Genomic DNA, 12325 nt, shown 5'->3' on the forward strand with positions numbered 1-12325 from the left:
ACTTCTCTAAACTGAGAATTGTGCAATTATGCCCTACAACATCATTCCATCAATATCTTAGACTTTCACACAAAGAATAGCATGTTTGAATTATGACAACCCATTGGACTATATAGTGTTTCTCTCTTTTTTTCATTCTAGCTTCAGCAATTCTTTGTAGGTTATTGAAAACCTGCTTTGTACAATTCTGTCAGCTTGTGAGTTTTTTTTGAAGAGTTAGAGATAATTTCTATGTGACCAAAAGATTTAGGATAAGCACTTAAGTATTCTACTTTGAAAGAAAATGGCATTAGTTATAGTTGTCAATAAAACCTTACAGTTTATTTCACTAAAAAGCAAGTTGATTTTGATTATCTCATCTATTTTTTAAATGGCAGAATCAGCCCCTTGCCTTTTGTTTGTTTTCTTCTCTTCTTGGTCTTAAACTCATGTCTCAATGCAACTACATTTCATTGATGGTGAACAAAGTAAGTGAGGAGAGACAGGAAGCTATGATTATGTCAGAACCATTACCTTGACTGACAAAAATTCTAGTACTTCTAATTCCTTATCTGATAGTCATCATTACAGCTGATGTAATTAACCCATTTTACTTTTATAGAGTTGAGACTATTTTAATTAACTGTGTAATCCTCAAGTATATGCTTATACAAGTCTACATTACTCTTACTTTTTGGCTGTGCCTCATGGCCTGTGGGATCTCAGTTTCCTGACCAGGGACCCAGGCCACAGCAGTGAAAACCCTGAATCCTAACCACTAGGCCGCCAGAGAACTCCAAGTCTACATTATTGAAAACAAGAATATATTGTGCATATTATAGGGTGATGTGGTTGATTATGAGAAATTTGAGTTTCATTAGTTGTATATTTAACAGCTTGGTTATAAGAAAGGATAGCATGCTAAATGAAAGCAGTGTTTATCAAATTATGGAATTAATTACATTTAGTATTAAGATGGCCATTATGTTAGAGATGGATGAGTTTCATCTTTTATTCTGAATGAGAAAATTGAATTACCCTTAAATACACCCCTAAATCGGAGAAGACAATGGCAACCCACTCCAGTACTCTTGCCTGGAAAATCCCATGGACAGAGGAGCCTGATAGGCTGCAGTCCATGGGGTTGCTGAATCGTACACGAATGACGCAACTTAGCAGCAGCAGCAGCACCCCTAAATATTTTCTCTATTACAACATCTCATCATGTTAAATGTTGTATAAGATGCTTTAATCTTGTATCGAAGTTCTAGTATTCTCCTTTGAGGTGTTTATATCAGTTCAATCTAACGATATTCTATTATATCTTAATAAAACATATTTTTTTCGTGTTTACTATCTATATACTCCCTGCTTGGAAGGAGGCAGGAAACATTGTGTCATACTTTAGTAGTGTTTCAGCAAGCTGTATTTATTTAAAAGCACTTGCTTTAGGGTTCTTTCCTTTCATTTTTCTTAGTTTCTGATATTTTGATATTTCTTCCAGTGTTTCTCACTGGCCAAGTAATATGGCTTAGTGATTAAAATATTTATTTAGAAAGAGAAAAATTGAATTGTATTCTGATCATTACTTCTTTGTTTATTTGCCGTGTTGCTATATTTGGAAATTAATCTCATTCTCAGTTAGACTATACATAATTTCATCAATATTACCACTTCCCGTTCTGCCTCATGCGACTGCTAACCACACTGTGAACCAGTGTGTGTACAGGAAGTACATAAATGTAAGGTGTTGATATTTTTCTTCATTTTGTAAGGAATTCACTTTTTATCATTTATATTTGATGATAAAACTAAAGTCTTAACTTATGAGTCTTAATTTATTCTTTTTCTTGTCTAAAGTTTTGGTTTATTGTTATCTTTTTAAGGAAAGGAAAAGCTCACCAAACTGCTATGCCAAGCCACTGCAAATAGCAACTGGTGTTAGAGAAATTAGCATTTAATATCCATTGTGTTCCAGTGGCTGCTGCTGTTTTTTTTTTTTCTTTTTTGCTATACTATGCAGCATGTGGGATCTTAGTTCCCTAATCAGGGATTGAACCTGCATCTCCTACATTGCAAGATGAATTCTTAGCTGCTAGACTGCCAGAGAAGTCCTGGCCTGTTTTCTTGAGCAGACTAATAGGGATAGTGATTAAAATAATTTGCAGAAGGGGTTGATAGAGAAAGCTGATGGAGAGAGAAAAGAAATGAAGACTATCTAACTGTCAATTCTCTCTATATAAGCACACTGAATAAAAACTAGAAATTTTAACGGAGAGAAGCCAGAAAGAGTAGCTCAGGTCTTTCTGTCTGATATGGGAATGCTGGAGAGGTTAATTATGCCTTTTTAAAACTGAGTCAAAACATTCAGAAAGAATGGGTTGAAAGTTGATGGGTCAAAACAGGAAGCAGTTCCTTGAATCTGAGAAAATCTGATGATTGGGGACAAAGTACTGTAAAAGGCTCTTCACTTTTAAGTTCAAAGAAGATATATTGATTACAAGGGAAATTATCGATTGCTGGGGAAGTCACTTATTTTTCTGTTTTAAAATTTCTAAAGTTGCTGATTTGCTTAGTAGTTAATGTTGTTTAAATTCAGCTGTTTTAATAAATCAGCTTATTTAAGATAACCAAAGAAGAAAAATCGTGTGTTAAACTGACATGGAACTTAAAAAACACAGTCTGGTGATCCCTGGTCACTGCTAAGTGTGTTGTTAATGTAGACCATAAGTGGGGTGTACAGTCACTGTGCCTTACCATAGGCCTTAGCACTCACTGTGTTATACCTGATGCTAACCATACATCTGTTATCCCCTAGCCAGTATAATCATTGAAGTTTGCAATTTCTGGTTCAGACTCTTGACTGGAAATCAGTGTTACATTCTGTACTATTTGTTATCATAGCCTTTAAAATACAGAAACAGTAAAGAACCACTATTAACTTACGTTGTACATTTGGGTCATTGGAGGGATATTGATGCCCTCCAAACAAAGACCTCCAGGATTACCTGTGATTGAGCCATGGGAATGGAAGGGGAGTCACAGCAGGTGCTAAAGGACTATTAGAGGATTTGGGCTTGTACTTGATGATTAGAAGAGGATTTAAGAATATGAGTGTTTGCTATGGATGGAATGCTGTCAAGAAGTATAATTATGTGATTGAGAATATTAATAAATGTTATCTATAGGGAGGGCAGATTAGTGCAAAGCTAAAGCTATAATCAATAAAGTAGCAGCAGTCACACGTTAGAAGGGATGGCTTGGACAAGATTCACATTTTGTCTTTGTTAAGTTGTGAATACAAATACACTTTTGTCTTGATCTCTTGTGGTTAAAGAAGGGCCTCCTTAAATATTGGTATTATGTGAAATTGCTTAGTTCAACAGGGAAATACCAAGGTCTCCCTTTAATTGCATCTTGTTCATAGAAAGACCAAGGACTAGCTGATAGTACCAGGCCAGTTCTTAGATTAGATTTCAGGAGGTATTTTCTCTTTCTTAGCAGTAAAGAGAGAACTCTTCTGTATAACCAAAATAGATTAATCTGAGCAGGATAGCCATGTTTAATAGTGTCTTCATTTTATTAAATTTTAGCAACAGAGTCAAATTCTTATGAAAAGAGTACATGACAAAGAAAGAACACTGTTGAAGTCAAGTGCGAATGAAAAAGGAACAGGTAGTTGAAATTGTTAAAGAATGAAGAAGTAATTCATGATAAAATTCAGGTTATGCCCACTTTATGTATGAGGATGAAAGAGCCATCTTTGGAGACAAGCTAACGCAAGCTTTGAGGTTAGGCCTCATTGAGAAAGTGAGAACAAAGATTTGGTGGAAGTGAGGAAGTTAGCGATGCATATGTCTAAGGTAAGAATGTACCAGAAAGAAGAAACAGGCAGTGTATAGTTTGTAAGGTGAGAGTGTCCGTGGAATGTATGAGAAACAGAAGACTATAGTAGTTAAAACATAGTGGGCAAGATGGGAGTGATTGGAATAGAGGTCAGAAAGGTAGGGATTTGGTAGCAAAAAGGTAGAGCCTTGTAGGTATTTGTATGTACTTTGACATTTACTCTCATTCAAGTGGAATCACTTGGAAGGGTTTGAGTCAGGTCATTCAGAGAATGATCTGACTTGCATTTTATTTTTATTTTTTACATCTAAAAAAATTTATTTAATTGGAGGCTAATTACTTTATACTATTATAGTGGATTTTGCCATACATTGACGTGAATCAGCCATGGGTGTACATGTGTTCCCCATCCTGAACCCCCCTCCCACCTCCCTCCCTGTCCCATCCCTCTGGGTCATCCCAGTGCACCAGCCCTGAGCACCCTGTCTCATGCATCCAACCTGGACTGGTGATCTGTTTCACATATGGTAATATACATGTTTCAATGCTATTCTCTCAGATCATCCCACCCTCACCTTCTCCCACACAGTCCAAAAGACTGTTCTATACATCTGTGTCTCTTTTGCTGTCTCACGTCTAGAGTTATTGTTACCATTTTTCTAAATTCCATATATATGCTTTAGTATACTATATTGGTGTTTTTCTTTCTGACTTACTTCACTGTGTATAATAGGCTCCAGTTTCATCCACCTCATTAGAACTGGTTCAAATGCATTCTTTTTAATGGCTGAATAATATTCCATTGTGTATATGTACCACAGCTTTCTTACCATTCATCTGGTTGGATGGACATCTAGGTTGCTTCCATGTCCTGGTTATTGTAAACAGTGCTACGATGAACATTGGGGTACCTGTGTCTCTTTCAATCCTGGTTTCCTCAGTGTGTATGCCCAGCAGTGGGATTGCTGGGTCATATGGCAGTTATATTTCCAGTTTTTTAAGGAATCTCCACAGTGTTCTCCATAGTGGCTGTACTAGTTTGCATTCCCACCAAGAGTGTAAGAGGATTCCCTTTTCTCCACACCCTCTCCAGCATTTATTGTTTGTAGATTTTTGGATAGCAGCCAGTCAGACTGACGTGTAATGGTACCTCATTGAGGTTTTGATTTGCATTTCTCCGATAATGAGTGATGTTGAGCATCTTTTCATGTGTTTGTTAGCCATCTGTATGTCTTCTTTGGAGAAATGTCTGTTTAGTTCTTTGGCCCATTTTTTGATTGGGTCATTTATTTTTCTGGAATTGAGCTGCAGGAGTTGCTTGTATATTTTTGAGATTAATCCTTTGTTGCTTCATTTGCTATTATTTTCTCCCAATCTGAGGGCTGTCTTTTCACCTTACTTATAGTTTCCTTTGTTGTGCAAAAGCTTTTAAGTTTCATTAGGTCCCATTTGTTTATTTTTGCTTTTATTTCCAATATTCTGGGAGGTGGGTCATAGAGGGTCCTGCTGTGATTTATGTCAGAGAGTGTTTTGCCTATGTTTTCCTCTAGGAGTTTTATAGTTTCTGGTCTTACGTTTAGAACTTTAATCCATTTTGAGTTTATTTTTGTGTATGGTGTTAGAGAATGTTCTAATCATTATTTTGCATGTAGCTGTACAATTTTCCCAGTGCTGTTTATTGAAGAGACTGTCTTTTCTCGATTGTTTATTCTTGCCTCTTTTGTTGTAGATTAATTGATCATAGGTATGTGGGTTTATTTCTGGACTTTCTATACTGTTCCATTGATCTCAATTTCTGTTTTTGTGCCAATACCATACTGTTTTTATTAGTGTAGCTTTGTAGTATAGTCTGAAGTCAGGGAGATTGATTCCTCCATGGAGGGGAGAGGGACCAGTTAGGGGCATGAGATTAAGAAATATAATCTACTATGTGGTGATGCTAGTGGTAAAGAACCTGCCTGCAATTTCAGGAGGCATAGGAGATGTAGGTTCAATCCCTGGGTTAGTAAGATCCTCTGGAGGAAGGCATGGCAACATACTCCTGTATTCTTGCCTGGAGAATCCCATGGACAGAGGAGTCTGGCAGGTTGTAGTGCATAGGGTTGCAGAGAGTCAGACATGACTGAAATGACTTAACATAGCACAAACATGTATAAAACAGATAAGCATCAAGGATATATTTTATATTACAGGGAAGTATAGCCTTTATCATGTAATAACTTTTAATAGAGTATAATCTGTAAAAAATACTGAATCACTATTCTGTACACCTGAGATGTAATATAGTTTATCAGCTATACTTAAGTTTAAATAGATCAGTAAATGTGAAAATGTGTTCAACTGTAGGAAATAGCTCTCAGTTGGCAAAGAATCTTCCTGCAATACAGGAGACCCTGATTCGATTCCTGGGTCAGGCAGATCCAATGGAGAAGAGATAGACTACCCACTCAAGTATTCTTGGGTCTCCCTTGTGGCTCAGCTGGTAAAAAATCCACCTGTAATGCAGGAGACCTGGGTTCGATCCGTGGGTTGGGAAGATCCCTTGGAGAAGGAAAAGGCTACCCACTCCAGTATTCCGTCCTGGAGAATTCCGTAGACTGCAGAGTCGAACATGCCCGAGTGACTTTCACTTTCTAGGAAATATCAGGAAAATATCTAGTTTTAGTTCATATCTCGTTTATGTCTGTGAGTTTCAACCCTCTCAGAAAGTGTTTATTGGCAAAAAGTAAAGATATCATCAAATGTCGGCAAGATATAAATAGGCATTGTAGTATGAAAATTGATATTGCCCCCTGGTAAAAAATTTGGAAGCTGTTGAGTGACACTGGTAACTATGTACCATGTCCTATTGCAGTAATGCACAAGAGAGGCAAAGATTCTCCCCTCATAGAACAAGTACTCTTTGTGGTGCCTATAAAGAGACTTCTAAGGATAGATAAGTACGTTAATCTGTTTGACATTGTCCCAGGTATCACTGGGTTTCTTTACTTTTTGCCCTTTGTGTTTCAGAATGGCTAGTTTTTATTGCCGTGTCTTCTGTCTCATTAACGTTTTCTCCTGCAGTGACTAATCTTTAAATCCTATCCTGTGGTTTTTTCATTTAGATGTATTGTTTTTATCATTTGTAAAGTTTCCATTTCTTATATTTAATCTTTTCCTCCCCATCATTTAGTTAATTTTTTCCCTTTAAGTACCATAGCTGTTTTAAAGTCCTTTTTTTAAAATCTTGTTATCTAAGTAGAGAATAATACAGTAAATCTGATGTGCCTATCAACCAGAAGTGTAACATACCGGTATGTTACATGTATACCTTATACTTTGCCAAGCAATCTCTCTCATACATAAATATTTCAAGATGAAGCCACTCTACTATTACCACAATTTATAAAAAACAGCTAACAGTAATTCCTTAATATCATTAGATATTCATCAGTGTTAACATTTTCTGATTTGAAGCTTTACATGAACTCTGTAAATTCTAGCAAAAGTTCTTTAAAATGAATCATGTTGAAACCTTTAGGGAAATTGACTTTTAATAACAACAACAATGATAAAAACCTTTCCTTAAGGAACCACTGAGCCCAGATTTTTGAAGTTGTTATTGAGATGATTGTAGAGTTACATGCATTTTTAAGAAACAGTACAAATTGGTACCCTTGTACTTACCACCTAGTTTCCATCATTGGTAACAACTGCAGTTATTATAGAACAGTAATGATACTGACATTGATACGGTCTCCCAGTCTTACTCAGATTTTTTCGGTTGATGTGCATGCATGTGTGTGTGTGTAGTAGTAATAGTAGTAGTAGGTTTAGATATTTACCATAGCTAGTTCTCTTTCATCATCTCTTATCTGGGTAGTTACTCAGTTTTTCTTTGTCTTCAGCTTTTTTAAACTGGATAGTTTTGATGATTACTGGCCAGTTTTGTAGGACTTCTCTTCATTTGGATTTGTTTGATATTTGCTTATGATTAAATTCAGGTTGGTGTTTGGGGAAGGAATATGACAGTAGGTGTTGCACCCCTTCCCAGTGTATCTTAAGATGAATTGCACTATGATGATACTGGTAACTGCTAACTTTTAAATAGCTGAAGTGGTTGGTGCCTAGGAGAGTTCTTTACTCTTTCCCCTCTTAAAAATTAATATGCATTTTGGGGGAGAAGCTTTGAAACTATATTGATATTACTGTTTCTCTTCATTCTTTTACCCACTAATTATAGTATCCATTGATAAGTTTTGACTGATCAGTTATTGCTGTAGTATTTGCCAGTTGATGATTTTGTATCATTTAATTTTTCATCATCTGAAATTCTGTGGTTGGCTCGGTAATAAACTTGCCTAGAATTGTACATTCATGAAGTTGACAGAGCCTTCAGTGACCCTCCAGTGTCAGCCATCTTGAATAGTCATGTTGTGTTGGTGAAGGAATGAATTTTCTATTAATAGAATTTTGGGAACATTTTTTTAAAGTTATTAATTTGCATTCCTCTAGTCTGGATTACAATAGTGCTACTTAAAGTTGGTCTATGAATTGTTGCTAACTCAATTATTGTTGCTATATTTTTGCTGAGGTAAGTTGAGGTAAGATTACGTGCCTAGAAACTTCTACCATAATTTGACTTATCACGTTTACATTATATTTTGCAGAAGTATTGGTGTATAACTGCCTCAGGGATGTCCATTGACATATCTGATGCATATTCTCTATCAATACCTCTTTGTCTTCAGCTTTGCTTTCAGCTTTGTTACCCTATATGTATTAGAGGCCAGCTCAATCTGGAACCCAGGATATTAAAAGTAATGCCTCTTTTATACACTACTATATAAAAATTAGATAAATAATAAGGACCATAAGGACCTCCTGTATAGCACAAGAAACTCTTCTTAATACTCTGTAATGACCTATATAGGAAAAGAACCTTTTAAAAAATGAATGTATCTGTATGTTTAACTGATTGACTTTTACTGTGCAGCAGAAACTAACACAGCATTATAACTCAACTCTACTCCAATGAACATTTTTTTAAAGTAGTGCCTCTTTTTATGTGAAAACACAGGAAGAATGCCGATTATTCTGCATTTTGTGTCCTTACCACCACACAGAGAAGGCATTGATTTTCTGATGAACAGAGAGAAGGAAAGGAGGGTAAAACTAAATAAGATGGTTTGTCGTTGTTGTTTAGTTTCTTAGTCATGTCTGATAATTAGCAGTTGTCATAAAGAGGCCAAAGAGAAGAGAGAAATTGTTGTGGAGGTGATTCTGTTTGGTTGACATTGGTGTTGTCAGTTTATCAAGATTCTACTCTGTTGATAAATTTTGAATCTGTAAAGTGTACGTTAATTATTAATATTGTTATGATTTTCTCCTTTGTAATAGATTCTTTACACTTAATGATTATTTGTTCATTTTCTAGGAATACAAGAGTTTCCAGAAAATATAAAAAATTGTAAAGTTTTGACAGTTGTGGAGGCCAGTGTAAATCCTATTTCCAAGTAAGTTCTTCTCCTTTGAATTATAGTTACATATGTGAATAAAGCAACTCTGATAAAGTAGAATACTACTTTCTACATTTGAATCAACAGTTCATATCAATCTTAAATCTATACAAAATTTTAGTTTTAGATTAAAAAGGAGCCTTTTTAATACTCTTTCCAACCCCATTTATTACAAAGGTGAATCTGACATCCATACAGATAGTGCAAGTGGTGTTCTCCAAGTCCCATGGTTAGTTAATGTCAAAAATGAGACTAGAACCTAGGCCTGCTTAGCTCAGTGCTACTTGTGCAATATAAGAATGTCTTCACTTGCACATCCAATGTGTGACACACTCAAGCTTTTGAAAATAATAAGAAAAACTGAAAAGTCAAAAAGCTAAAACAAAAAAGGAAAAAGCTAGGTGATTGGTTGTATTATATATGAAAGGTCATACATATTCTTTTGTGATCATAATGGCTTGAAGCAGAATGCTTTCCTAGTAACAGAGCTGTTAAATTTTGAAAAAATAGAATGACAAAGCAAAAGATGAATATTGTAAAGCATAGCTTAGTATAGCTAAAATGAAAGTTGAAACCAGCTTTCACATATTACAGTAAATCCCCTACATATGAACGAGTTGCATTCTGAGAGCACATTCATAAGGCTAGTTTATTCATAAGTTAGCCTAGATACCCAATACTGTAATAGGTTTATAATACTTTCCACACAAATAATACATAAAAACCCAACAAAATGTAAAGATAGCATTTTTAATCTTACAATATAGTACCTAGAAAAATACAGTACTACCAACTACATCAGTACTGCTTTTATGCTTACTTCTGCACATCCTGGGCTTGAAATAAAGATACCATACTACTTCTTACTGTATATAATACTCTTCAGTAAAGTGCACAGAAGCACAACCAGTTGCAGAGGACACATGCCTATGACAGTGTATTCCAGACACGTGGACTCTCATGTTTGAATCTGTAGATGCAGGTTTGCATCTTCGAAAGCTCACAGCTTCAAGGTTTGTATGTAGCGGACTTACTGTACAAACTTATCAGGTTTTTCCAAACATAGACAAACATGTAAAGGAAAACGTGTAAGATGATGTTTTACCTTTACCTGAAAATACTATTCTAGCATCAAGTTCTAGATGTGTAATTTCTTTTGTTAGCCAGAGGAAATAAAAGCAAAGTTATTTATAGGTTCTTATATGACCCTAAATGTCATTCAGCTTTTCATATTAGTTCTCATTTGGTCATTATAAAATTATATGATCTTTATTTGATTATTTAGGGACCAAATATTGAAATGGAAAATAATTGAAACCAGTACTTCTCAAATGGGGACAGTTTTGCTGTTAACAGTTATTTGGTAAATTCTGGAGATATTTTTTGGTTTACACAACTTGTGGTGGGCAGTGCTAGCTTCAAGTGATTAGAGGCTAAGGTGCTAATGCAGAAGACAGCCTCCTGGCAACACAAAATTATCTAGCCCTAAAAATCAGCTGGCTTACCAGGCAGCTCAGTGATAAAGAATTCACTTGCCAATGCGGGAGTTGCAGGTTCAATCTCTGGGTTGGGAAGATCCTCTGGAGAAGGAAATGGCAGCTCATTACAGTTTTCTTGCCTGGGAAAACCCCATGGACGAAGGAGCCTGGCGGGCTGCAGTCCATGGGATCACAAGAATTGAACACGACTTAGCAGATAAGCAACAACAACAAAAGTCAGTACTGTCAAAGTTAGAATTCTTTATTTAGTCCTTTCAGTTTCTGGTAGATAAGGTGAATTTCAAGAGTGCCTACTGATGTCATAGTCACGTCCTAAATACATTTCTCTGTGTTGAGGTTCATTCATAGTTGACTGTTATATGCAGATTTTATCTTATTGAGACAAATACTGCTTTACTTCCTTTTTACAAAATGATGAAGATACAGACATTGAAGCTGTAAGTTATTATAAAAGGTAAATCTCAATTTGAGGATCACTCATAAAAGAGATAGCTGTTATCTGTTAAGAACATCTGTTGGTTAGACTGTTTCTTCGATTTTAATAGGAGACTAAATTCTGCATATGAATTAAATTTAAATCCTGGTTTATTTTATATAGGCTTCCTGATGGATTTTCTCAGCTGTTAAACTTAACCCAGTTATATCTGAATGATGCTTTCCTTGAGTTCTTGCCAGCTAATTTTGGCAGGTAAGTTATAGTTTCTTCTAAAACCTTCTCTTGTTAGCTCTTAACAAAACTTTTGCAAAGTTTACCAAACTATAGGTTGCTTTAGCAATACTGTTAATTACAGTTTCGTGGGCTCTTCTTTTGTAATTATTTCCAAGCATTGTAGTTTTTATAGTTTCTTCAGCACTTGTTATTTTGACTTGGAATCTATTTTCCCAAATAAAACTAAGCAGTGAAAATTTAAAAGAAAAAAGGAATTTAAGAGTTGGTTTTAAAGTACATAAAAATGGGTTTAAATTGGAATAATTTTTGTATATTTGAGATGGAATGCTTTATTCTCAGCACTTACATATTTTTTAAATGATCTAATTACTGGTTTATCTGTCTTCACTGTAATCGAAGTTCTAGAGAAAAGAAAAATGTGTTTCTGGGGTCCAGCCCGTTGCGCCCTCCTTAAATTTGTGCTTCTTGTTGTAGTATAGTCCCTGAGTAATTTTTCTAATGAAAAGATGAATCAGTAAATGAACAGTAGGTATTAAGCTATTATTGTGTTCAAATTAATTACTAGAGAAAGTGCTATCCAAATATGTGTTAATACGGCAATGTTCTTTTTTTTCCTTAAAGAGAGATGTAGCATATGGTCTCACTTAAATGTGAAATCTAAAGTAACCACCAAAACCCCAACCTCATAAGTACAGAGAAAAGATTGGTGTTTGCCAGAAGTGGAGTGGTGGGTAGAGATGGGCAGAATGAGTGAAGGCAGTCAAATGATACAAGCCTCCAGTTTATAAAATAAATCATGGGGCTGTAAGGTCGCGGTGACTGTAGTTAGCCAT

The 12325-nt window shown here is 35.5% G+C and overlaps 1 protein-coding gene across 12 annotated transcripts in view; it reads left to right on the plus strand.

The window, feature by feature from the left end:
- ERBIN (erbb2 interacting protein) overlaps positions 1–12325 on the plus strand; it is a 118399-nt gene that overhangs the window by 52188 nt on the left and 53886 nt on the right. For all 12 annotated transcript variants that reach the window (XM_065905676.1, XM_065905675.1, XM_065905674.1 and 9 more), the window contains 2 exons: positions 9242–9320; positions 11421–11510. In XM_065905676.1, coding sequence (XP_065761748.1) covers positions 9242–9320; positions 11421–11510 — 169 coding nt within the window. The remainder of the gene's footprint in view (positions 1–9241; positions 9321–11420; positions 11511–12325) is intronic.

The sequence above is a fragment of the Muntiacus reevesi genome, chromosome 14 (genome assembly GCF_963930625.1).
Source record: "Muntiacus reevesi chromosome 14, mMunRee1.1, whole genome shotgun sequence".
Taxonomy (NCBI): Eukaryota; Metazoa; Chordata; class Mammalia; order Artiodactyla; family Cervidae; genus Muntiacus; species Muntiacus reevesi.